The sequence below is a fragment of the Stegostoma tigrinum genome, chromosome 25 (genome assembly GCF_030684315.1).
Source record: "Stegostoma tigrinum isolate sSteTig4 chromosome 25, sSteTig4.hap1, whole genome shotgun sequence".
Lineage (NCBI taxonomy): Eukaryota > Metazoa > Chordata > Chondrichthyes > Orectolobiformes > Stegostomatidae > Stegostoma > Stegostoma tigrinum.
The window spans coordinates 14,496,210-14,522,024 of NC_081378.1; the positions used below are offsets into that span (position 1 = coordinate 14,496,210).

A 25,815-nucleotide genomic window follows, 5' to 3' on the forward strand; every position below is an offset into this window, starting at 1 on the left:
TAAGAAATTGCAGAAAAGGTAAAAACAGTCCAGAACTTATGCATCACTTCTTGTGACACACAGTGTATCTGGTCCCAGGCAAATTAAAATAAGTAACATCACCATGCTCGGAAAATTGCCTTCCAGCTTATTACAACATATCCCACATAGAAACATATATACATTAAAGATCCTTCAACAGCAATTTGCAAACCCATGGCCACTTCCATTTGGAAGGGCAAAGACAGAAAGTACATGGGAACACACCACCTGCAAATTCCCCTCCACGACATTCACCATCCTGACTTGGAAATATATTGCTGTTATTTTATTGATGTTGCATGAAAATCCTGGTAATTTGCTTACTACGGGCATTGTGGGACTAACTGCAGAACGTTGGCTGCCATGGTTCAAGAAGGCAGCTCACCTCTGCCTTCTCACGGCCAAGCAGGGCTGGGCAAAAAATGCTGGTCAGTCAATGATGCCCAAGTCCTAAGGCTGAATTTTTTAAAAATGTGTTTCAGCAACACAAACTGATTCTGAAAAGTTAACTCACTTTTGTAAAGAATAGCTTGCAACTTTGGATGAAGGACCAAGAAATGTAAGTTTGCTGACCCAGAACTAAAACACCAAGTGTTCAAGTCCCCCACCAATCACCTGCAAAGCAACTCAACTGTGTGCCTTCTGCGGCAACATTTTCCAGTTGAGACATGCTGTTCTACTGGGCTAGTGTTCCTCAGCAGAACTCAAAGCTGCCATAGTATAACAACCAGATATCAAGCTCATCTTCAAGTTCTGAGGCATGGCACAATCTGCTGCTTTTCACAGCCACCTCCTCACTACAAAGATGAATGCCGATTACAAAGTATCATTTACTGACACATTTGCACAGCAATAAGTCCCTGAAAAATTTAATCCCTTCAGTATGGGGCCTGTTCCGTTAATTGGGTTGTTCATCAAGGGAACGGAGTCTCTTCAATTCAGTGACACCTTGATCCTGGTGATGCTAGCATCAGCAGATACACTTTGCTCTCGACTGCAAAACCAATGTCAATAAAGTGGCTTCAATTCCTCGAGGTGGTTAGAGGGAATTGTTGAGGCACTAAAAACACAAGCTTCTAACAACTGGTTGAAATGAACTGTACCATTGAGTTTTTAATGGGTGACAAGAGCCAAGCTAATTATCAACTGTAATTTAGCACAGCTGCTGGGAGGCTGCCAAAACTACATAATGTGAAATATAAAATTGACTTGTTCAACCTCACTGTATCCAGGTTATTACTTGCTTAGAGTTTTCTTATACACCGAAACATAATTCGGAAACAGCAAACAGTACATTTAGAATGAAAGCAAATAGCATGGAGTTAAAGCACTGATGAAACGGGCATTAAGAAAAATGCTCAATTTCACCATTTGATTATGTTTGAATGCTTGACTGTAAATTTCTAAGAGAATACAATTAAAGACAGCAACTAAGAAGGTTACTGTTATAAAATCCTGATAGACATTAAAAAATTTTGACCACCCAAGAAGGGCCAATGATTGAAATGATAACAATGCACACTAAAGCTGGAGGTTACCAACCACAGTTGGGATGAGCAACTGACCAGGACGAAGACACCAATCTTTATAACAGTGGTACTTTATTCACAGATTTGTGCCAAAAATTGTTTTCAGTCTCAGTAAGGCCATGCAGCACAGCAGCTGGGGTCACTTAAGTGGGACATAAAAACATTCATATAATCATAGAATTCTTACAAGTGTAGAAACAGGCCATTCAGCCCAGTGAGTCCACACCACCTTGTTGGACAGCATCCCACCCACACCTACCCCCCAACAATATCCCTGTATCCTTACGTTTCCCGTGGCTAATTCACCTAGCCTGCACATCTCAGGATACTATAGGCGATATATCATGGACAGTCAATTGAACCTGCACATCTTTAGGCTACAGGAGATAACTGGATACCCAGAGGAAATCCACTCAGACACAGGGCCTGTGTGCGGACTCAACAGAGTTGCCTGAGGATGGAATCAAATCCAGTTCCCTGACTCTGTGAGGCAGTGGTGCTAACCATGCGCCGTCAAATTATTTTTAGCAAACTACTGTAGCATAAGAAATTATTTGCTCCGTTTTAATTTCATTGTTTCAGATTAAAAGATATGCAATAAAATATAAAGTTACTTAAAATCAACTTCTCATTTGAAGTGACTCATATTAGGCATGCCCATCTGTCCTCAACAAATGCACCATCTGAAGTTGAGAAGCATTCAACTGCTCCAAAAAGGTACAATCAGACAAATACTAAAGTTAAGGGAGACACTAAGAAGGGTAATCAAAAGCTTAATCCATCAGATGGGATCAAATTAAACTTTGAGGGGAGAGAGCGAGAAAGAGAGCGAGCGAGACCGGGGAGGGGGAAGAGAGAGGGAGAGATAGATGGTGTGTAGAATGAGGAGGTTAAATGTTAAAGACACAACTCCTGTGTTGGGATAATGGGGAAGGAAGAAGAGCCCATTGCATAGGTCAGATAACAAAGTGTGGAGCTGGATGAACACAGCAGGCCCAGCAGCATCTCAGGAGCACAAAAGCTGACGTTTCGGGCCTAGACCCTTCATCAGAGAGGGGGATGGGGAGAGGGTTCTGGAATAAATAGGGAGAGAGGGGGAGGCGGACCAAAGATGGAGAGAAAAGAAGATAGGTGGAGAGGAGAGTATAGGTGGGGAGGTAGGGAGGGGATAGGTCAGTCCAGGGAAGACGGACAGGTCAAAGAGGCAGGATGAGGGTAGTAGATAGGAAATGGAGGTGTGGCTTGGGGTGGGAGGAAGGGATGGGTGAGAGGAAGAACAGGTTAGGGAGGCAGAGACAGGCTGGGCTGGTTTTGGGATGCGGTGGGGGAAGGGGCGATTTTGAAGCTGGTGAAGTCCACATTGATACCATTGGGCTGCAGGGTTCCCAAGCGGAATATGAGCTGCTGGTCCTGCAAACTGCGGGTGGCATCATTGTGGCACTGCAGGAGGTCCATGATGGACATGTCATCTAAAGAATGGGAGGGGGAGTTGAAATGGTTCGCAACTGGGAGGTGCAGTTGTTTACTGCGAACCGAGCGGAGGTGTTCTGCAAAGCGGTCCCCAAGCCTCCGCTTGGTTTCCCCAATGTAGAGGAAGCCACACTGGGTACAATGGATACAGTGTACCACATTGGCAGATGTGCAGGTGAACCTCTGCTTAGTATGGAAAGTCATCTTGGGGCCTGGGATGGGGGTGAGGGAGGTGGTGTGGGGGCAAGTGTAGCACTTCCCGCGGTTGCAGGGGAAGGTGCCGGGTGTGGTGGGGTTGGAGGGCAGTGTGGAGGGAACAAGGGAGTAACGGAGGTTCAGGTGGTCTCTCCAGAAAGCATATAAGGGTGGGGATGGAAAAATGTCTTGGTGGTGGGGTCGGATTGTAGATGGCGGAAGTGTCGGAGGATGGCACTTCTCCACCTATCTTCTTTTCTCTCCATCTTCGGTCCGCCTCCCCCTCTCTCCCTATTTATTCCAGAACCCTCTCCCCATCCTGCTCTCTGATGAAGGGTCTGGGCCCGAAACGTCAGCTTTTATGCTCCTGAGATGCTGCTTGGCCTACTGTGTTCATCCAGCTCCACACTTTGTTATCTTGGATTCTCCAGCATCTGCAGTTCCCATTATCTCCATTGCATAGCTCATGCAGGTCTGGAATAGTCAGAGGCAACAAGCTTTGATAACATGAAGGGTTTAAAAAAAAACTGGTTTTTAGATTACAAGGACAGGACTGATGGATAAACGAGATATCACATGAAGTGGACAGACCCTGCACGGTCAGGGGCTCGCCATCAAAATACTGCAATCTAGTTTGGAGGTGACAAAGGCATGGGAATGGGTTTTTCCAAACAGTGCACCAGTAAGTGGATGCAGGTGCCACAGTGGAGCTGGAAAGTCTCAGGCAGTGAAGCAATGGGGAGCAACTTCAATTTTTGAGTTAACAGGATGCCAAGGTTGCAAACAGTCTGTGAAATTAAAAATATGAAAACTTATTCATTCTACCCACGTGTGAAGAAGGGCACAGTATAGATCCACTACATTTCACTAAGTTAGTGAATGGATACTACATGGAAATGTGTGATTCAAAATAGGTAGTCCTGCTGTGCTTGCTAATTTTCATGAGAGGAACAGTACAGTCAAATGCAGTTAGTTAAGCCTTTCTCAGTCCAAGAAGTGGGGAAGAGACTCATCTAATGGTTACTCAATGCCACTGTCTGAATAGGATCAAGGTTTTCTCTGATTTTTTTTTCTATAATTGATCAGCATAACAACAGGTTCAAAAATGGAGACAAAAGGAAAAGAAAACAACACAGAGCCATCATCTCAAAGCATGGTTTTACTTTCAAAAAGCAAAGTTAGAGAGTTTAATGAGTTAGGTATGTGGGAGTTCTTCAAATGCCAGTGAATGGAGATAGGGATGTTCGGCTCTGCCTAACTTATGCACAGAGACCTATTTGCAAGCCATACTTCCGTGACGAAATGTTGAGGACAAAAAATGCAGAGATGCAGTGTAAAGTTAAGGACAGCAACCACAGAATGAACTATGGAAGATTTTTTGATAAAAATAGCCAGGTCTGCCTTTACTTGCAGGTAAATGTTACAGCAATTCAGGGTAAGGAGCAAATGTGCAGTTAAAATACAATATCCACAAGTTGCTGTCTATGTTGCATTGCCATCAGTGTTGGAAACACAACATTTTTCTCCCTATCACATCACTGAATTATCATCCCAACTGATGGTACCATTGGGCAGGTCAGATCCCAGAATAGTATCAGGCTTGATAGATCACATATTACTTTTATTTTAGTTAAGGTGGTGATATTCATTGAAACTTACTCACATGAAGCTGTAGAATTTATCAACTGAACTGAATGGCACAAAAGATTACAACAACAAAACTAACCAAGCTATCTGGATGTGCAATACAGTTTGTAACATGTTAAAAATATTCTGTGAAATCATGTTTTATCTTGTTTTCCTACATAATCCAGAGAAAGTCCCAGTGATATTAAATGATCAAGTTCAGCCAATTCTTTCCCATGAATCTTGATTATCCTGACCCAAACACAAATCTACCTAACCTGCACATCTTTAGACTGCGGGAGCAAACTGAAGCTCCTGGAGGAAACCCACGCGGACACAGGGACAATGTGCAAACTCCACACTGACAGTCACCCAAGGCTGGAATTGAACCTTTATCCCTGGCATTGAGGCAGCAGTGCTAACTGTACTAACAGAGCCACTGTACAACCATCGCTAACTTCTCAAATTGTTCAACTTGATTGGTTCAAGAATTCAAGTTGCTAGTCTCATTCACTCATGTCCTAAACACCTGATTCACTTGCTCCCATATGATCACTTCAAACATTCAGCAGCTTAGTGAGAACACAAAGTTTGAGTTGAAGGGTTCTGGGGAAAGTTAAATGAAGAGCTCCAATAAAAGTCAGTTCTTCATTCTCACATTTGAGCAAATAAAATCCAACATACTGAAGGACAGAGTCAAAAATGAATGCAATCCACAATCAAGAAAACCAACATTGTTAGTTGATAACACACACTGGAGCTGGAGGAACACAATAGGCCAGGCAGCAGAGGAGCAGGAAAGCTGACGATTCAGGTTGGGGCCCTTCTTCAGGAATCTGACGAATTCATTTCTGAAGAGGGGTCTGGCCCGAAGCGTCAGCTTTCCTGCTCGGTCTGCTGTGTTCCTCCAGCTCCACACTGTGTTGCCTCACACTCCAGCATTAATAGTCCTTACTATCTCATTGTTAGTTGATGTTATTTGTATAATGTGATTATTTAATTGAACTGAGGCAAAACTGCAGTGCTTTCCAAATACTAAAATTGTCAAAAGTCAAATATGATGTGTTAAGATGCATTGGACACAGTTCCTTCTACATTCCATACTTGAGCAGGTGTCCAAGATGACTATCTTTGCATCAGTAAAAACATTTGAATTATCTGACCCTAGCAGGAACATTTCATCGCCAATTTATGACAGATTTCTAACTCTCCCACTAGTTCACAGACACTTGCGTCAAATTGAGGCAATTCAAACTTATTTAATTTTCTACCAAGAACCCTCCTGTCTTAAATAAACTTGATCCATATTTAAAAGCTAAAAGGATAATGCTGTATCTTGTGAAAGTTATTCAATGTATCCCAGAGCAAGAATGAAGACAACTGCCAAAACATCTGTATATTTATTTCACCATCACCTTCAGTGCCCTTCAGTACTCTCCTATGACAATATGAACTACACATGGTCAGTTACCTATCCTGTACAGATCTACTGCTTAAGGTGCATATTGTTACTGAATGAGAAATTATTCAGCTCATCACAAAAGTCAGTTTTTTGAGTATTAAAAAGGAAACTTGTTTTCAAGGCAAAAAATTTCAAGTTTTAATTTACTAACCCTCCCTCTTATCAGCTCGACTGACTATTTTGTTTGCAAATTTCCCATGAGTTGCCTTGAAATGCATCACGCTGTAGTTATGTGTGACAAATGTGCCAGCAGCTAATAATGCTTTCAGGAGGAGCAAAGTTCCTATTTGATTGACATTTTGCAGAGAAAAAAAAACACTTCTGAATTTAGGATCCTGCTCGCTGAACTTTTTCTCATAATAAATGTGTTATTATCAGCTTTCAGCAATGCTGCTACTTGTTGCTCCACCTGTCAGGTGGTCTGTCGTAATATGCCACGTTTAAGTAAATTAGCCATCAAAATACATGAACATCAGCTAGCAGCAAAATGGCATGATGAACTCTCCTTAACGTCTGTAACTTCAGACAATGAAGGCCATCATTTTAACTGTGATAAAGTAACCATAGATAATAAAGTGTGGAGCTAGATGAACACAACAGGACAAGCAGCATCTTAGGAGCACAAAAGCTGACGTTTCGGACCTAGGCCCTTCATCAGAAAAGGGGGATGGGGAGAGGGTTCTGGAATAAATAGGGAGAGAGGGGGAGGCAAACTGAAGATGGATAGAGGCGAAGATAGGTGGAGAGGAGAGTATGAATGGGGAGGTAGGGAGGGGAATAGGTCAGTCCGGGGAGGACGGACAGGTCAAGGGGGTGGGATGAGGTTAGTACGTAGGAAATGGAGGTGCAGATAGGTGAGAGGAAGAACAGGTTAGGCAGGCGGGGATGAGCTGGGCTGGTTTTTGGATGCAGTGGGGGTGGGGGGGGAGGGGAGATTTTGAAGCTGGTGAAATCCACATTGATACCATTGGGCTGCAGGGTTCCCAAGCAGAATGTGAGTTGCTGTTCCTGCAACCTACGGGTGGCATCATTATGGCACTGCAGGAGGTCCAGGATGGACATGTCATCTAAGGAATGGGAGGGGGAGTTGAAACGGCTCGTGACTGGGAGGTGCAGTTGTTTATTGCGAACCGAGTCTAAGTGCTCTGCAAAGTGGTCCCCAAGCCTCCGCTTGGTTTCCCCGATGTAGAGGTAGCCACGTCTGGTCCAGCGGATGCAGTATACCACATTGGCAGATGAGCAGGTGAACATCTGCTTGATGTGGAAGGTCATCTTGGGGCCTGGGATGGGAGTGAGGGAGGTGGTGCGGGGGCAGGTGTAGCACTTCCTGAAGTTGCAGGGGAAAGTGCCAGGTGTGGTGGGGTTGGAGGGGAGTGTGGAGCAGACAAGGGAGTCGTGGAGAGAGTGGTCTCTCCGGATGGCAGACAAGGGTGGGGATGGAAAAATGTCTTTAGAAACCGATGTCCATTTCAAGCCCACTGACTCCCACAGCTACCTAGAATACACCTCTGCCCACCCACCTTCCTGCAAAAATTCATCCCCATTCCCAATTTCTTCGCATCCGCCACATCTGCTCCCAGGATGAGGCATTCCACTCCCGTACATCCCAGATGAAGAACAAGGACCTCCTATAAACCGATACAGATCAACCCAGAAATGATAGCACTCACCATAACGGACCTGACGGTATAAATTCCAAATGGAGTAGAATAACATTGCTTCATTGGAAGCTCCACTTATGATGTCACCCAGCATGGTGATGAAACGCCTGAACAAAAACATGCCAGCTTGGCAAGCAAGTCCACAAATTCACCTACAACCTGAACCACAGATCTTTGCCAATACTTTAAATATGCCATGATTGCTTGCATGTTTTGATCTCTCATGGACGTGTTGCAGCTTTTCTAAAGCACTCTGTGACATCCATTAGTCAACTGCACCTCAGTTGACCCCTCTTTCTGCTGTCCTTCAGAAGAAGAGATGTCTGTAGCTAGGATCAAACGACATCCAACATTCCAAGACATTTCAAGTTCATAAATGTTTAAAGCAACATTATCGCAGATCGAAGGATTTCAAGGTGATGAACACTGCCTTAATGCTGAGCCTTCAATTTCTGGAAAGGCAATACCTATATTTCCAAATGTTTGATCAAGATAAGATAGCTCGTGGAAAAAGGCTGTTATCTGGCACTGATGGGAATGTGGCTCGAGTGCCAAGCTTTTCCACCTAAAGAAGACCCATACCTGGTGAATCACTTCATCATGCACTGTACTCCATTTGCAGCAAGTGTGACAATAAACCCACAAGTCTCCGGCATCATCCCTTTTTTAAGGAAACTTCCATTCCTTCGACCTTTTACTCACAACTCTAAATTGCAGATGAACTCGTCAATCTGCATGCCAACTTCCTTGCTTTGGTTTTCTCTTTACCTGGGTTAAACTCTCAGTATTTTTCAGGATGTTTGTATTTTCCACATTACATCAATTTCACCCTTTGTCAGCTTCTTTGCCTTGACTCACAGGTGTTCTCTTGACTTCAGTTCTCACTATGTCTTTATTGTTAAGTTCCGAGACACTAAATGACTGTCACTGACCATTCCTTTGCATTCTAAGTATGACCTCCTTCTTTTAGGACTGCAAGCAAATTTAACTGCTCTTCAAACAACACACTTTATCCATTAACTCAAGTTCTTGAGACATTTCCAATATGCTTTTCCCCTTACGGATCCTCAAACATGTCAGTACTTCACATTTCTATTCCACTTAATTTTAAAATTCCCTGTTGAAATTCCTCTGACGTAGCATCTTACAACATCACGGTCCTGGCCAAAGTTCCCAATGAATTTCATTGTTTGCATGATTGTTGTTGTTCACATTGGAAGTTAAAACAACAAGGCAGATTACTGCCTGAATGGCTGTAAATTGGGAGAGGGGAGTGTGCAGCAGGACTTGGTCATCCTCATTCACCAGTCATTGAAGGTAAGCATGCAGGGGCAGCAGGCAGTAAAGAAAGCAAATGGAATGTTGGCTTAAATTGCAAGAGACTGCAGGAGCAGGGATGCATCGTTGCAGTTGTACAGGGCCTTGGTAAGGCCATACCTAGCATATTGTGGGCAGCTTTTGTCTCCTTTTCTGAGGAAGGATGCAAAGGATGCTCTTGGTCTCAAGGGAGTGCAGTGAATGTTTACCAGCCTGATTCTGGGACTGTCATATGAGGGGAAATTGACGAGGTTAGGATTGTTTTTGCTAGAGTTCAGATGAATTGGTGGTGGTGGTTGGGGAAGAGGAGAAGTGGCTGTCAGGGTGAAAGGAGATCTGAGAGACTTATAAAATTCTAACAGGACTGGGTAGGGCAGATGCAGGGAGGATGTTCCCCATGGTGTGTGAGGCCAGAACCAGGGGACAAAGCTTGAGCACTTGGGGTGGACGATTTAGGATGTAGATGAGGAAACATTTCTTCACCTGAGTGGTGAGCCTGTGGAACTCATTTTCACAGGAAGCAGTTGATGCCAAAACATTGAATGGATTAAAGGAGCGACTAGATAGAGCACTTGGGACGAATGGGATTAAAGGTTATGGGGGAAAGCAGGATTAGGCTATTGAGTCGGACGATCAGTCATAATTGCAAATAATGGTGGAGCAGGTGTGAAGGGCCGAGAAAGTTTTGAAAGGGTGAGAAAGGGCTAAGGCTCTGCACAGTGGATATAGGGAGTTAGGCAGGAGGTCAAAAAGCAGGACCTCAAGGATAGTAATCTCTGGATAACACGAGACTACTGGAGATATTAAGTAGCAATAGGAGGATGGGACAAATGACAAATAGCTGGTGCAGGGAGCAGAGAGCAGAGATTCAGATTTTTGCATCATTAGAATCTCTTCTGGGACAAAGGACACATGTTTAAGTGGGATGGGATGTACCTGAATTGGAGCAGGGCCAATATCCTAGTGGTACTCAAGGAAGATTTACACTAGCTTGGGAGGGGGTTGGGGCGCTAAACTGCAGTGAGCCAAAAGGGAAAGTTGAGAGTGGTACAGGAGTTAAAAACAGCAAGTTAAATACACACGGCAAGCCAAAGCACAGCAGGGAATGAGGGAAGACTGATGAATTAAACTGCATTTATTTCAATGCAAGAGGCCCGACAGGTAAGGCAGATTAATTGAGGCCATGAATGGTTTATCATCGTTATTGCAGAAAAAATGGCAGAGGGAGGGACAGGGCTGGCAGCTCAACATTTCATTGTATAGATGAAATAGGAAGGATAGAAGGGAGGGAAGAGAGGCATTTTCATTCAGGGAAACAATCAATTTCTGAGAGAGGATATTCCTGAGGGAACATCCAATGAAATTATATGGGTGGAACTGAGAAATAAGGGAGTGATCAGTGGAGATGCAAATACGTAGAAATTGCAGACAGCAGTAAGAATAATAGGGTTGTAATAGTGGGAGATTTTAAACTTTCCCAACATCAACTGGGGCTGCCATAGCGACAAGGGCTTAGATAGGGAGAAATATGTTAAGTGTGTCTTGTGAAATAAGGTAAGGCAAGTGACTGAGCTGTTAATGAGGGAGCACTTTGGGATCAGAGGCCATAAATTTATTAGTTTTACAATACTTAAGGAAAAGGCTGGATCTGGTCTACAAGTTAAAGTTCTAAATTGAGGCAAGGCCAATTTTAAAAATTAGACAGAGACTTTCAAAAGTTCACTGAGTGAGACTACCAAGTGGGAGATTTCAAAAGTGAGATATCGAGAGTTCACAACTAGCCTGTTCCTGTTCATGTGAAAGGCAAGACTGGTAGGTGTAAGGAACACTCGACTACTAGCGATAGTAAGGCTCTGGTCAAGGAAGAAGCATATATCAGGTACAGACTCAAGTCAATCTAGAGTACAGGAGCTGTAGCGGTAGACCTAATAGAGAAACCAGGAGGGTAAAAAAGGGCTTTGAGATAGCTTTGGCAGAGGCGGCGCTGGAAGTCCTAAAACACGCAGGTGGATTCAATCCCTGAAACATGATCAAGTTTCTCCCAGGACATTGTGGGAAGCAAAGGAAGAAATTGCAAGGTACCGAGCAGAGATATTTGTATCAGCAACAGCCACAGATGTAGTACCAGGAGATGGAGGGTGGTTAATGTTTTGACATTATTTAAGCAAGACAGCAATGAAAAGCTAGGGAACTAGAGACTGGTGAGCCGAATGATGGTGGTGGGCAAGTTGTTGGAGACGTTTCTGATAGACAGGATTTACACGCATCTGGAAAGGCAAGGACTGATCAGGGATACTCAAGCCTGGCTTTGTGCAGGTGAAATTGTGTCTCACAAACTTGATTGAGTTTTTCAAGAGGAGACACAGATTACAGACAAAGGCAGATGCCATCTACATGGATTTTAGCAAGGCCTTCGACAAGGTTCCATATGGTAAAACTGGATGGATTACATGGGATCCTGGGAGAGCTAGCCAATTGGATAGAAAATTAGCTTGATGATAGGAGACAGAGGGTGGTGGCTGACGATTGTTGTTCAGACTGGAGGTCTATGACAACAGTGTGCCACAAGAAGCGGTGCTGGGTCTAATGTCATCTGTCATTTATCTAAATGATTTGGATGAGAATAGACGCAGCCTGGCTAATAACTTTGCAGATGACATCAAAATTAGTGGTATAGTGGGCAGTGAAGAAGGTTTTCAAACAGTATAACAGCAGATTGAGTTTAATTTAAATAAATGCACAGTGTTGCAATTTAGAAAGACAAACCAGGGCAGGATCCAGGGTAATATTATCAAACAGAGAGACATAGGGATGCAGGTACATAGTTCCTTGACGTTTTGTCACATGTAAACACAGGCGTGAAAGCAGAAAGAGGCATGCTCGCCTTCATTGACAGGAATTTGAGGATAAGAGTTGGGCTATCACCTGGTTGTGAATTTTGTCAAAATGGAAAAAAAGCAGCATATGGACGGTTTTGGAAGCTAAAATTGGACAGGGCCTGTGATGAATAAGGAAAACAGCAAACTACTCAAGCAGGGAATTAGGAGAGCAAGAAGGGGCCGTGAAATGATTTGGCAAGTAGGGTTAAAGAGAATCCTAAGGCATTCTATAGGCACATGAAAAACAGGATGATAACTAGGGAGAAGGTAGGATCACTCAAAGATAAAGGAAGGAACTTGTGCTTGGAGGCAGAGAATGTGGGTGAGATCCCAAATGAGTACTTGACCCAAAAAAAAACAGGGAGCAGAGTGAGATTTGCGTGCAAGATGCTAATATACCAGGGCATTTTGAGATCCACAAAGAAGTGGTGTTGGATGTCTTGAAGAACATTAAGGTGCTTCAGTTCCCAGGGCCCAATTGTATCTGCCCAGGTTATTGAGAGAGACAAGAGAATTGATTGCTGGGGCCTTGACCAAGATCTTTGTATCCTCCCTAACGACTGGAGAGGTCCTGGAGGACTGGTGATTAGCTCATGTTGTTCCTCTATTCAAGAAGCAAAATTGGAATAATCCAGCAAACTCCAGACCAGTGAGTGTGACATTGGTAGTTGGGAGGTTAATTGGAGGGAATTCTTAGGGAAAGGATTTATGCACATTTGGAAAAACATGGCCTAATGAGGGACAGTAAAGGCATTATGAAAGAGCTTTTACATAGAACATTACAGCACAGTACAGGCCCTTCGGCCCTCGATGTTGTGCCGACGTGTCATACCAATCTCAAGCCCATCTAACCTACACTATTCCATGTATGTCCATATATTCTATTCTATTATTTAATATATATTCTATTATTCTATCATATATTCTATTATTTAATACTACATCTAAAAAGCCTGTTGTCTAGTCGGCTCCTCAACATGCTGCTTCAGAAAACCATCCACAAGAAACTCGAGGAACTCACTCTCTACTTTAGTGCTCAAGTTGTTTTCACAAGCTATATGAAAAGTGAAGCCACCCACAATTATTATATTGCACATGATCTAGGTTTCTCATATCTCCTGATTTATACCATGTCATACACTATCATTACCACTTTATGGCTTATCAAAATTTCCAACCCATGTTACTTGCTGTTTCACCCAAGCAGATTTCATACAATGCCCTTCTGAACTAGATCCTCCTTTACTAATGCACTGATTGCATCTTGCATTGTCAATGTAACTCTACCTCCCTTCCTTTTGCTCTATCCTTCCTGAACAGGAAACATATTTGAATATTCAGTTTCCAGTCCTGGGGACCATGCAACTAAGATCCTGTAATGACCAGCAGATATTCTAAATTCTAAAACATTTCAATCATACACCTTAACAAGTTTAAATATATGCAGTAACATTAGTTAGAAACTGTAATAATATCACTTAAATAGGATATGTTGAACATTATGTCAACTTCAGGGCTTTTATGTTCACTCATGGGATGTGGGCATCGCTGGCTCGCCAGCATTTATTGTTCATCCCCAGTTGCCCTTGAGGTGGCAATCCACATGCACATTTCAAAGGGCTGATGTTTTACATTTCATTTTGCAGTTGTCAGAATTTTGTGGGAATCTACCTAAGGAATCCTAGAAAAAGATAATTTCACTAACATCCTTCAGGAAAAGAAACTGCCATCCTTACCTGGTCTGGCCTGCATGTGACGCCAGACCCATAGCAATGTTGTTGACTCTGAACTGCCCTCTGGGCAATTTAGGATGGACAATAAATGCTGCCTAGCCAGCGATGTCTTCATCCCATTAATGAAGAAAGTGATGAAGGGTCTAGGCCCGAAACGTCAGCTTTTGTGCTCCCGAGATGCTGCTTGGCCTGCTGTGTTCATCCAGCCTCACATTTTCTTGTCTTGGATTCTCCAGCATCTGCAGTTCCCATTATCTCTCATCAATGAGGAAAGTGCTACCTGTTTCTAAAATGTCAAGAGCATTTTTATTCTCACCCAAAGTTCCCTTGAAAGGTTAGCGATGACCTTCTTTCATTTCAATAATTGAATATTTCAGGCTGGAATGAATTTCTGTGGCAAATTCTTGCCAATTTCATTGCTCATATTTGCCAGCTCACGTGTTGGCCAACATTTGTGAAGATGGGTCTAGGGCCGAAATGTCAGCTTACCTGCTCCTCTGATGCTGCTTGGCCTGCTGTGTTCATCCAGCACTACTTCTCAGATTCTCCAGCACCTGCAGTTCCTACTATATCTTTACAGGAACTGTTTTGCTGTCAATGCTGCCTGTATTCACGTGGAGTGACCTTAATTTTGTCTTTTTGATATCATTCACATTCAAATATTTGAGTTTTGTGATGTATGCCTTAATTCCCTCTGTCATCTTTGCTCTCTGACAACTCTACTTCCTTCCGATTTGAATTTGCCCTCAGGTTCTATTCCCACTGACATTCTTGCTTAATTAACACCATCATCTCTGGCAAATCACCTGGTGATGCTAGCAGTCCCAGTCCTGCTTAGATGTAAGATAACAAAGTGTGAAGCTGGAATAACACAGCAGGCCAAGCAGCAGCTTAGGAGGAGCTTTTCTTATCTTGGATTCTCCAGCATTTGCAGTTCCCATTATCCCTGTTTAGATGTAACCCATCCAGCTTAGACAAGTCCCGCCTGACCGAGAATTAGTCTTCGTGCCTCAAAGCTGAAGCCCTCCCTCTACTCAGTTTTGCAGCCACAAGTTCAATCTGTTGACTCTCTTATTCCTATGCTTATGAGCATGTGACTCTGGGGTAGTTGTGAAATTATTGCTTGAGGTCCTGCATTTTAAATTTTCTTCCCAAATCTGAAATCTGCTTTCAGGACCTCACTGCCCTTCCTACTTATATTATTGGTATTAACATGGGCCACACTTCCATATTCCCCACCGAAGGATGTCCTGCAGCTAGACGGGAGCATCCTTGATCCCAGCACCAGAGAAGCAATACACAATCATGAAGTCATGTTTAATGCCAAAGGAGTACCTGTCTGATCCCCTGATAATAGAATATGCTATTACTGTTGCATTGCCTCTCTTCTTTGTACCCCTCCTGGGCAGCTGAAACACCATTGAGGCTACGGGCCCAGTTGTGTTTCCTAAGGAACGATCACCAAATTTCCATTAGTTCCCAAAATGGAACACTGATTGGCAAGCATGGTACACTCAGGACCCCTGTGCAACATTATCTGATGATCTCTCATTCTCTCTCTGCCTGTACTCTTGTACAGTTGCAGTTTATGACCATCTTTTCAAGGGAAACAAATGTGGACTAGCCAGCAATGTTCACTGACATTGCACCAGTAAATAAGGTTAGTCGCATATTTTAAGTTTACTCTGAGATATCCAACAGGAACAAAATAATGAGGTTTGTTTCCACTTGCCACTATACACAACGGAATTTTCACAAGCTTACTGAAGTGCTAAGTCACTTCTTTTTTCCAGTAATGTACAGATTCTATTTTTAACTGCTTATATGAAGATGTGCCATTATTCCTGCTTTGACACAAACAAGGCTACTTATCTTGCTTAAATTAAACATAACTCCTCATAATCATAAATCATTTCATCAAATTCTATTGCTATGATCAAATCATGAGGACCACTTCTAAATCTTGTTCAATTAACTGAATATTTTTAATATGCAAGATCTGAAAGTACCAATTATTCAGTCGTTCCTGGACTCAAAGTTGCCTTTGGCAGCTTTATCCGTTTTAGAACATGAGCTGGGGTCAACTATCAGGCACATTTATTTCTGAGTTAGCCTAGGAGGGTTTCAGTCACACAATTACATATTATAACCTCACACTTCAGAGTGGTACACAGAGAATCTACCATTCCTGGAGATCGTACCCCTTGTAAAATGTTGTATTCTGGCTTTGTGGGGAAAAAAAGCCACAATAATTGGCATTCCATGCAGGAAAACACTAAATAATGTAATCTTGCATTTGGACACGAAGAAAAAACGATCAGCTAATCATATCTGTAGCCATGGTTTTGTCTCCAGAACTACCTAATACAGCAAACACCTGTTTGTTTGCTCCTCAATATTCAACTTTTACAAGCAATCTAACACCCTTTAAACTAACTGACCACTTCTACAATGATTGACGGGAAAAATTCTAAGGCTGTTTTAAAAAGTCTTCCATTCTGTGTTAATTTTCTAACTTATCTGCTATAATTCTGTTCTCAGTTTTCACCATATTGGTCACAGATTGACTTTTTTTGAGTTGTAATCAATCATTATATGTTCATAGAATCATAGAAGAATCATAGCATCCCTAGTGTGAAAACAGGCCCCTCAGTCCAACAAGTCCACACCAACCCTCAAAGCATCCTACCCAGACCCATTCCCCTGTAATCCAAACAATCTACACATCCTCGAACAGTGCAGGCAATGTAGCAAGGCCAATCTACCTATCCTGCACAACTTTAGACTGTGGGAGGAAACCGGAGCACCTGGAGGAAACCCACACAGACACAGGGACAATGCGCAAACTCCATACAGACAGTCGCCTGAGGGTGATATCAAACCTGGGTCACCAGCACTGTGAGGCAGCAGTGCTAACCACTCAGCCATCGTGATCGGAATTTAACTAGTTTAGCTGTCCCCTCTTTTGCCACATATTTGCAAACTTTTCCACGTCAGAATTTACAACATTTTACAGTATATCCACATTCCTTTTCAATGTCACCTTTAGTTGATTTGACAATCAATGTTATCTACTCTGACGAGGCACCTCAATTTTGAACACTTCAATCAAATCTTCTTCTCTTCTCTCAAGAGTACAACCCCAGCATCTCAAATCTACCAATGTCATAAATTTCTTCTGCACCATGTTTATAACCCTCACATCCTTCCTAACATGTAGTGTCTAGAACTGGATCAAGTTCAGGCCAAATATTATGCAACCCAGGATATGGTAGGCCATTTTAGCCACTTACTCAACATGCTTTGCAGCTTTCACCAATTTCAGCACCCATACACCAACCTCCCTCACTTGTGCTCTGTTTAGCCGTGTAATCATTAGCTTACGTTGCCTCTCCTTGTTCAAAAATACTGATGTACAACAAGTTGTAGGAACCTGCTCTGTGGAAAATGGCTGTTGAACTAAATTAATTCAGTGAATTAGTATGAGGGACTACAGTTCAAGTGCAAGTTTTTTTTTTACTACTGTTATGGAGCTTGTCACAAACCAAAATAAAGCAGAGTTTGTTAAGACCTGTCTACAGCAGAGTATACATTTTATTAAGAAAATTCAAAATTGTATTTATTGAATGCCTGTTACGCACTCTCAAAATGTTGCAAAGCAACAAAAGGACAACAAAAGCACTTCTGGGTTTTTGGTAAATCAGCCAATAAAGTTCTTTTGAATTACAATAAACATCGTCAGCAATTTGTGCATAACCACTGCAAATAACACTGTGAAAATGATCAATTGTCTGTTTTGATGATCATTGATGATAATCGTGATGTGAAGCTGCCGGTTTATTTGAAAACACAAGCTTTTGGAGCATTAGTCCTTTTAATACCTGAAGGAGGACCGATGCTCCAAAAACTTGGGACTTTAAATAAACCTGTTGCCATGTGATTTCTGACATTGATGATAATGGCCAACTGATAAAAGACCAAGATATACAATCTATATAACAATTTATAATGGTTAAGGTCATGCTTTACCAGGTAGAAGATCTGCTATTCCCTGGGCAATCAACAGCATGCACCTTGAAGTGTAAAAGCAGTACTGCCAGCAGTGCTTTCACAAGGTCTTAAAATGTGGCACAAGGAAGACAGTCCAAATAGTGTCATTTCCAACATGTTATGCATTTGAATGCTCATCACTCAAAACTACCTTCCCTGTGCAGGATAGATAGTTCATGTGCCAGACCCGAGACACATGAACCAACTGCCCAACTCCAAATTTGTGGCAAGAAATTCCCAGGAGGACAACAAAAGCACTTCTGGGTTTTTGGTAAATCACCTCTGAAGGGGTCGAACTTCACAGTGACTCACGGGAAAATTACAGGAATGTGTTGAACAGGTAGTGAGACTTCATCAGAAACATGGAGAGGCAAAATTGAGGTATCAGAGTGTGAGCATAAACCCTGGAAGTCATTTATCTGAACTGTCAAGCACTACCTGTCCTGCATGTGTCAGAGTCTACAGACTTTGCATTGGACTTATTAGCTATTTCAAACCAAGCTAAATGGAGGTAAGCCACCCTCAATTGTAAAGGGCTACCTAGGGAGATGGAATACGTGGACATTATACCAATAGCGAAAGGAAAACAGTATCATGAAATCTTCTACGAACACGAGTGTGCGTGATGGGCTTTGGTTTAACATACCATCTGAAATACACCATTCCCCCAGGGTTGCTTTGGTGGGGCAGCCAACAGTCTTGAGCTCAAATCTTTATGGGACCTTAAGCCATAATCTTCTGATGCAGAAACAACTGCACCACTGCTGACATTACTAAAACCATCAGCAATCTGTGCAAAGTCAATTGGCATTTGTGTTCCAATGACGTCATGATTTTGTATTTACTCTCATGTTTTGGACACGCTTAAGAAAAAATTATTCCATTGATAATGATTCTGAGGATAAAATCCAGGTAACGTGTCAAGTGAAACTTGTTTTTCAGAAATTAATTACTGTCATCAATTCCCTTTTTTTTAAATTTCAGGTTTCGGGTACTTGTGATTTGCCTTTATTATTTAACATTTGGCATAACTGCAAACCTGTGGCTCAATGGCTGAAGTTGAGGCACAATTTGTTATCTGATTTTAGCATTAGGAATTCCACCTTTCAAGTGCAATCCTTATGACTTCGTAGAATTGTAGGATCCCCACATTGCGGAAGCAGGCCATTTGGCCCATCAAGTCCACACTAATCCTCTGAAGAGCATCTCACTCAGCCCCTTGCCCCATCCCTGTAGCCCTGTATTTTCCTATTCCACCTAGCCTGCACATCTTTGGACTGTGGGACAAAACCCAGACCTGAGGCAGCAGGGAAGTCAAGTCTGGAATTGAATAAACATTAAAGCAGAATGTGAGTTGCTGCTTTTGGATACAATGTTTTAAGCACAAATCCAGCAATTATGTCGTCAGTAGCCATCAATCCTGTGTGATTGACAACATCAAATTACCATTCAGATTTGCATTCTAATCAATTGAACATGGATTTGTTGGTGTGAAGCTAACTTCCATAGCTCTCTATATATTGAAAGCACAATTCAAACCAGGTCCACAGAACACATCAACCATGTATCAACTGGACATCTCAAAAACTAACTTGTTTTATTTTCTTCATCAAGTGGAAAACATCACAAACTTCTTGCAGTGGTAGCCCACAGCAAAAACTGAGATGCACTTCCTGTGGACTTTGAACGTCAAAATTATTTCATGATTGTCAGCATGTTTTCCTTGATTAACAGTGACAATTTCATGATTATCGTTGTTAATTGTATCATGTGGGCTGCAAAATTTAAATTATTAAATTATTCGATGCTTGGGATGAGTATTTAGACAACTGATGGCCAATCTCCCCTCAATGTGTTTGGCGGATCAAACACTATTCCAAATCATTTTCAAATAAAAGGGATAAGATCTTTGACAAGCAGATGTGCCATTAAAGTGGCCTCAAACATATGCAATTTTGCAAATAGACTAGAAAGTAGCAACTTTATAGATTTATTGCAACCCTCAGCACTTGCTAACATTGCAATTTTGAACTTGTGTCACAACCACAAAGCAGATTGAAATTTTGTAAAAATTAACATTTATTCATCTGAATTATTTAACACATTTTTCAAAAGTGATAGGCACCAATGTGGAAAACAATATTATCGAATAAACTATTACATTTTAATTGGGCATAGAAGGCAGAAATAGTAAATATTGATTAGTAGAATTCATATTTTTTGGAGGTGCATTCTGTAATGACAAGGGGTGACTTCATAGTGGGACCAAGTAGCCAACATTATCATGTCGGAAAACGGGGAAGGCGCTGGAATGAAGAAACCTGTCATAATCCACATACACAGCCATACACACAGACACAACTGACCTCTTTTGTAGTTTCAAATCTTGTCTGGTCGATTCTTGTGCCAGCTCTTCAGACATTCGTTTTCTGACCTCCTCATCAGTAACTGTGGAAAAGGAAAGTGACATTTAATGAAGTACACATAGTGTCAAGCTAATCCCTATGGATCTCTGCTTGTGTTGAATGCACAATCCAACCCAGGTCCACAAACATGACCAACATACAGCAACTGGATCAGAGATAAGAACCGCCAATGCTGGAGTCAGAGGTGACACAGTAAGGAGCTAGAAGACCACTGCAGGTCAGGCAGCATCAGAGGAGCAAGAAAGTTGACGTTTCGGGTCGGAACCCTTCTTCAGAAATGTGCCATTTCTGAAGAGGCCCGATCTGAAAAGTCAACTTTCTTGCTCCTCTGATGCTGCCTGACCTGCTCTGCTCCTCGTTCTCCACACTATATAATCACATACACCAACTGGATGCCTTGAAAACTAAATCATGCTATTTAACTCGTGAACTGACAAAGACAGCATAAACTCCTCTGCATTGGTACCTCTCAGCAATGACTACAGTGCACCTTCTGTAGATTTAGAATATCAAAGCCATTTCATGTTTGTCAGCATTTCACCATTATTTAACAGCCAATTTCAAAAATTTCATGGCTAAATTGTTTCTTTTGGGCTGCAGTATTACATTGCCAAATTACTCCAATGACAAATGGGTATTTCAGCGGTTACAAGAGCAAACATCAATGTGCCAGGCAGAAGAATATTAAAAGAGGGTACAATATTAGTAACATGATGAAACAAAAATAGAATTAAAGCAGCTTTCAATTATTTTGTTATGATCCCAAATCAGGTCACCAAATTTCTTTTGGTCTGGCTAGGGCTCAGTAACTGTTGTCTCTACAAGTAGATTCAGTATGGCACCTCAGGGGCTTACAAAGATAACTGTACAGTTTTAAACCGACAATAAATCGTACTATTCCAAGATAGAAAAGCAATACAATCAACTAACTAACCTGCATACATGCAATTCATATTCTACTATCAAAAAAAACCTGAGATTGTGGCAATGCTGCTGTTTTAGGACGTTCTTTTGAAACAGATTGAACAAGAGGTCTGCCAAGCTAGCTAATGAAGACCACTTGAGTGGACAGACAGGGAGGGCTTGGGGTTTTTTTTAAAAAAGCAGCCTGAATGAGTGGCCAGCTTGCTCAGATCAGAATTTCTGAGCTTTGGTTTTTCAGCATCAGTAGAGGCTGCAGGGGTCTCAGAATTAGAAGCTTCAGTAAATGTCTCTTGGCTGCTACTGTCTTGGCATTTTCTCTTGATATTCTTCCGCTCCCCCTTTGGAGAACTGCATGTGAAGACCTATGTCTGAATATACCCTTTTGCCAAGGGGTGTGTTTATCAGATGTTACAATATTGGAACAGTTAATTAGTAATAGCTGCTGTTTCTATTATTCCGTTAAGCTTTCCAATAGAGTTGTTATATAATTTTTTCTTTCTCTTGCTTGTACTTTAATTATAGTACTTAAAGAAATTGTGTATTGCTTAACACGAAGTAGTTTGACCAGTCGCTTTGCACCTAGAACGCGGCATTTCACGTACACCTTTAACATAAGAAAAAGTTAGGCTCCAGGTTGTGACCTTAATCTTCTGAGGGGATCTGGTCTGCTCCATAACAGGTGCATTATGGTCACACATTCTGGTGCTCATTAAATCAAGTCAAGACTGACCCCAGATATTTTTCAGCAAACCCCAGTGGTGAATGACATCATGGGTTTCAAACATTGTCAAAACTTCACAAGGATTTCTAATTCTTTCCAGGATCTGTGTTCTCCTTGATTCTGGAAACTGGACTAAAACACTTCCAGGCCTAAGTCCAGTTTTTCACAGCTAACTATCTTCAAGTTAGTATTGCCTCTGAGTTATGTCCTCAACTCTAAACCTGCTCAATTGCACCAAGCAAATACTGCTTGTGGGATCTTCAATACCAACAGTCAGCTGCACTGAATTACATTTTTCTTCCAAGCTTCTCAAGGCCTCATTTATTTGCTGACCCTTAACTCCCAACACTTGGTTCCACCTATGAGCTCCCTGGACGTCAAGTTCTAACTGCAAACAGCTCTCCAACCGCTCCTGGAAGTTCACTCCAAATTCCAAACAAGAAATAGTGGCCTTCTCAGAAGCACTCTTCTGCATGGAACCTACTTGCGGTTCTCTCGCTCACTGTCTCCACTGACTATCACAATGGGACGGGTCTTCAATGACTTTTGAACTGTTTTAGATTACCTATTGTGAAACTCTCATTAAGCTTTGTTGTTGTTCCGAGACTGGACTGAACAGAACTCTTGCTTTGGGACAGTCAAAGATAGCGACACCTTAAAACTCTGTGGCCCAAATGCTACAATTTTCATAGAATTCTGGTTTACACATTACGAGAGAATGCTAAAATTATGGATTTCATCACAGTTAGCAAAATGGTTCTTTTTCCAAGAACTGTCGATACATATTTCAAAGATAGTAGGAACTGTAGATTCTGGACAACCTGAGATAACAAGGTGTAGAGCTGGATGAACACAGCAGGCCAGGCAACGTCAGAGGAACAGGAAAGGTGACGTTTTGGGTCTAGACTGTTCTTCAGAAGTTTACGCTTTTCGATATACTCAAAAGCAAACTCCAGAGATTAAATGATGTCAGGTCAGACAAAGTCTATATTGCTGATTGTAGCAGCAAACAAGTTCAACAAGGGTGGTAATTTTAATGAGACAATTTCAGATATTGGGTTACTGATTCAGAATTTCTGATAACTACTGCCAATGAAACAATTCTAAAACATTTCAATCATACACCTTAACAAGTTTAAATATATGCAGTAACATTAGTTAGAAACTGTAATAATATCACTTAAATAGGATATGTTGAACATTATGTCAACTTCAGGGCTTTTATGTTCACTCATGGGATGTGGGCATCGCTGGCTCGCCAGCATTTATTGTTCATCCCCAGTTGCCCTTGAGGTGGCAATCCACATGCACATTTCAAAGGGCTGATGTTTTACATTTCATTTTGCAGTTGTCAGAATTTTGTGGGAATCTACCTAAGGAATCCTAGAAAAAGATAATTTCACTAACATCCTTCAGGAAAAGAAACTGCCATCCTTACCTGGTCTGGCCTGCATGTGACGCCAGACCCATAGCAATGTTGTTGACTCTGAACTGCCCTCTGGGCAATTTGGGATGGACAATAAATGCTGCCTAGCCAGCGATGTCTTCATCCCATTAATGAAGAAAGTGATGAAGGGTCTAGGCCCGAAACGTCAGCTTTTGTGCTCCCGAGATGCTGCTTGGCCTGCTGTGTTCATCCAGCCTCACATTTTCTTGTCTTGGATTCTCCAGCATCTGCAGTTCCCATTATCTCTCATCAATGAGGAAAGTGCGACCTGTTTCTAAAATGTCAAGAGCATTTTTATTCTCACCCAAAGTTCCCTTGAAAGGTTAGCGATGATTTTCTTTCATTTCAATAATTGAATATTTCAGGCTGGAATGAATTTCTGTGGCAAATTCTTGCCAATTTCATTGCTCGTATTTGCCAGCTCACGTGCTGGCCAACAAGTAATGATCAATGTTACACAATCTTTTTTCTTTCTGTGGTAAAAGGGCTCATACAGTGCTATGAACCACTGGTTGGAAGTAAAAATCCTGACAACATTTGCTTTCAATTATCTGAGATTTAACCACCATGGACTTTGAGAATGATCTATGGAATTATTCCATTTAAAAATGTATTTAATGAGGCTTTTGCCATGTCAGTGACGGTTCATTTTCACCCATCTTTTCAGGCAGTAAAGTAAAACTCAAATTAAGCTGGGCATCAGGACTAAATATGAATTGTTTCAGTGTGATGAAATAATGTGCACTTTCATCAAGAATCCATTGGAGCAATTCAATCTGAGAAAACTATTAAACAGTGAGCATTTTTTCTCAATAAAGGAGGTATTTATGTCTCCAAAGCACGAACACAAGAAGACTACGGCTTATGAAGTATTATTCAGTACTTTATGTAACTATTTTCAATTGTTCTTTTTCACCAAAAGAATCACTTTGTCCTGAGAATGTACATCTACTCTGGAAGGGAAGAAAAAGCTTTAGAACAGTGTCTCAAAACTAGTTAATTCTGCGATCACTTGCTTGGTGCCTTGTTGAATGTGACTTAGCAGAAAAGTGGCTATTCTGCTGTAAAACAAAACAATTTATGGTCACTGTGTTTAAAATCATTATGATTTGATTGAGATTTTTCAGAAAGTCACAGACTCTAACACCGTTGATGTGAACATGAACTTTCACGTATCTCTTCACAACTAACCAGACAAAGAATGGCAGCCTTGAGAAACTAAAGCCTGTGAGATCAGAGCAGCAAAATCAGTTCAGATACAGAGTTGGTTTAGGGCCATAAATTTGAGGGTGGTGATGAACTGTTGCTTTGTAGACTGTTGGGTTCCACTAGATTTGGTGTCAAGATGTATTTTTGATATATGTTAATGACATGGATATAAAGGGCAAAATTTCAAAATTTTCAGATGACACAAGAGTATAATTGGAGCACTGGATACAATTCTCATCTCTGTACCAAAGACATGATATACTTGTTTCTGAAGGGAAAAAGAAAGGGAGTTTCTATAGATTAGTTCTTGGGATAAAAGGCTTATCTGAGGATGACAAATCGGCAATAACTCGAATTAGAGGTGATCCTAATGAAACGTAACAAAGAAAAGCAGGCCCTTAATAAATTAGTATTTTTTGTCCAATATGCAACTAACATGACATAAATTGTTGATTTTCTCTTAACATTCTGCAAAGTCATAAGCAATTCTGACCAATCAGGGACTGATCACAACAAAGTGATAAAGACAGTGCTCTAATCACATCTCCAAATGGCGTGTAAGAACTGGCCAGAGCCCTGTATAACCATTCACCTAAGCAATTACTTCAAAACGGCCAAAGAATGATCTTGAGCTGGAAAATGCTCAGGGAGTTAGACAATCATGGCATCATGGGTACCTGTCCCCTGTATTAATTGGATCGAAAGGTTCTGTGACAACACTATAGCTTTAAGAGGTATACTTGGTCCTGGTTTCTCCTATGAAGACAGCTGAGATAGAGGTTGTGAACGGTCTACTTCAAGTCAATAGAGTAAACAGCTTGTGGGGCTCTGAGGTTTTTTTTTAAAAAATATTGAAACAGCAGAAGCAACCTGAATGGGTGGGGCCAAGATTCCACAGAATCAGGATTTTTTGAGTTTTAGCTTTCTGCAGTTGGCGGGGTCTTGAAGCTGGATGTGGAAGCCATTTTGCTTCTCTATTACAGCTAAAAGCTGCGGTTTTTCCTGCTGCTAGAATTGCACGTGAGACAATCAATTTTACTGACTTTGCTTTTTTACTAAGCGCGCACTTATGGGATGTTACTATATTGGAATAGTTAATGAGTAATTACTATTTTGTCAAATAATTTGATAGTTACAATTAAGCC

General features: G+C 41.6%; 1 protein-coding gene across 1 annotated transcript in view; it reads right to left on the reverse strand.

Annotated features, from left to right (window-relative positions):
- Window positions 1-25,815, reverse strand: part of chchd3a (coiled-coil-helix-coiled-coil-helix domain containing 3a) — a 233,219-nt gene that overhangs the window by 172,096 nt on the left and 35,308 nt on the right. The window contains exon 3 of the mRNA XM_048553803.2: window positions 20,310-20,391. Within this exon, the coding sequence (XP_048409760.1) occupies window positions 20,310-20,391 (82 nt within the window). The remainder of the gene's footprint in view (window positions 1-20,309; window positions 20,392-25,815) is intronic.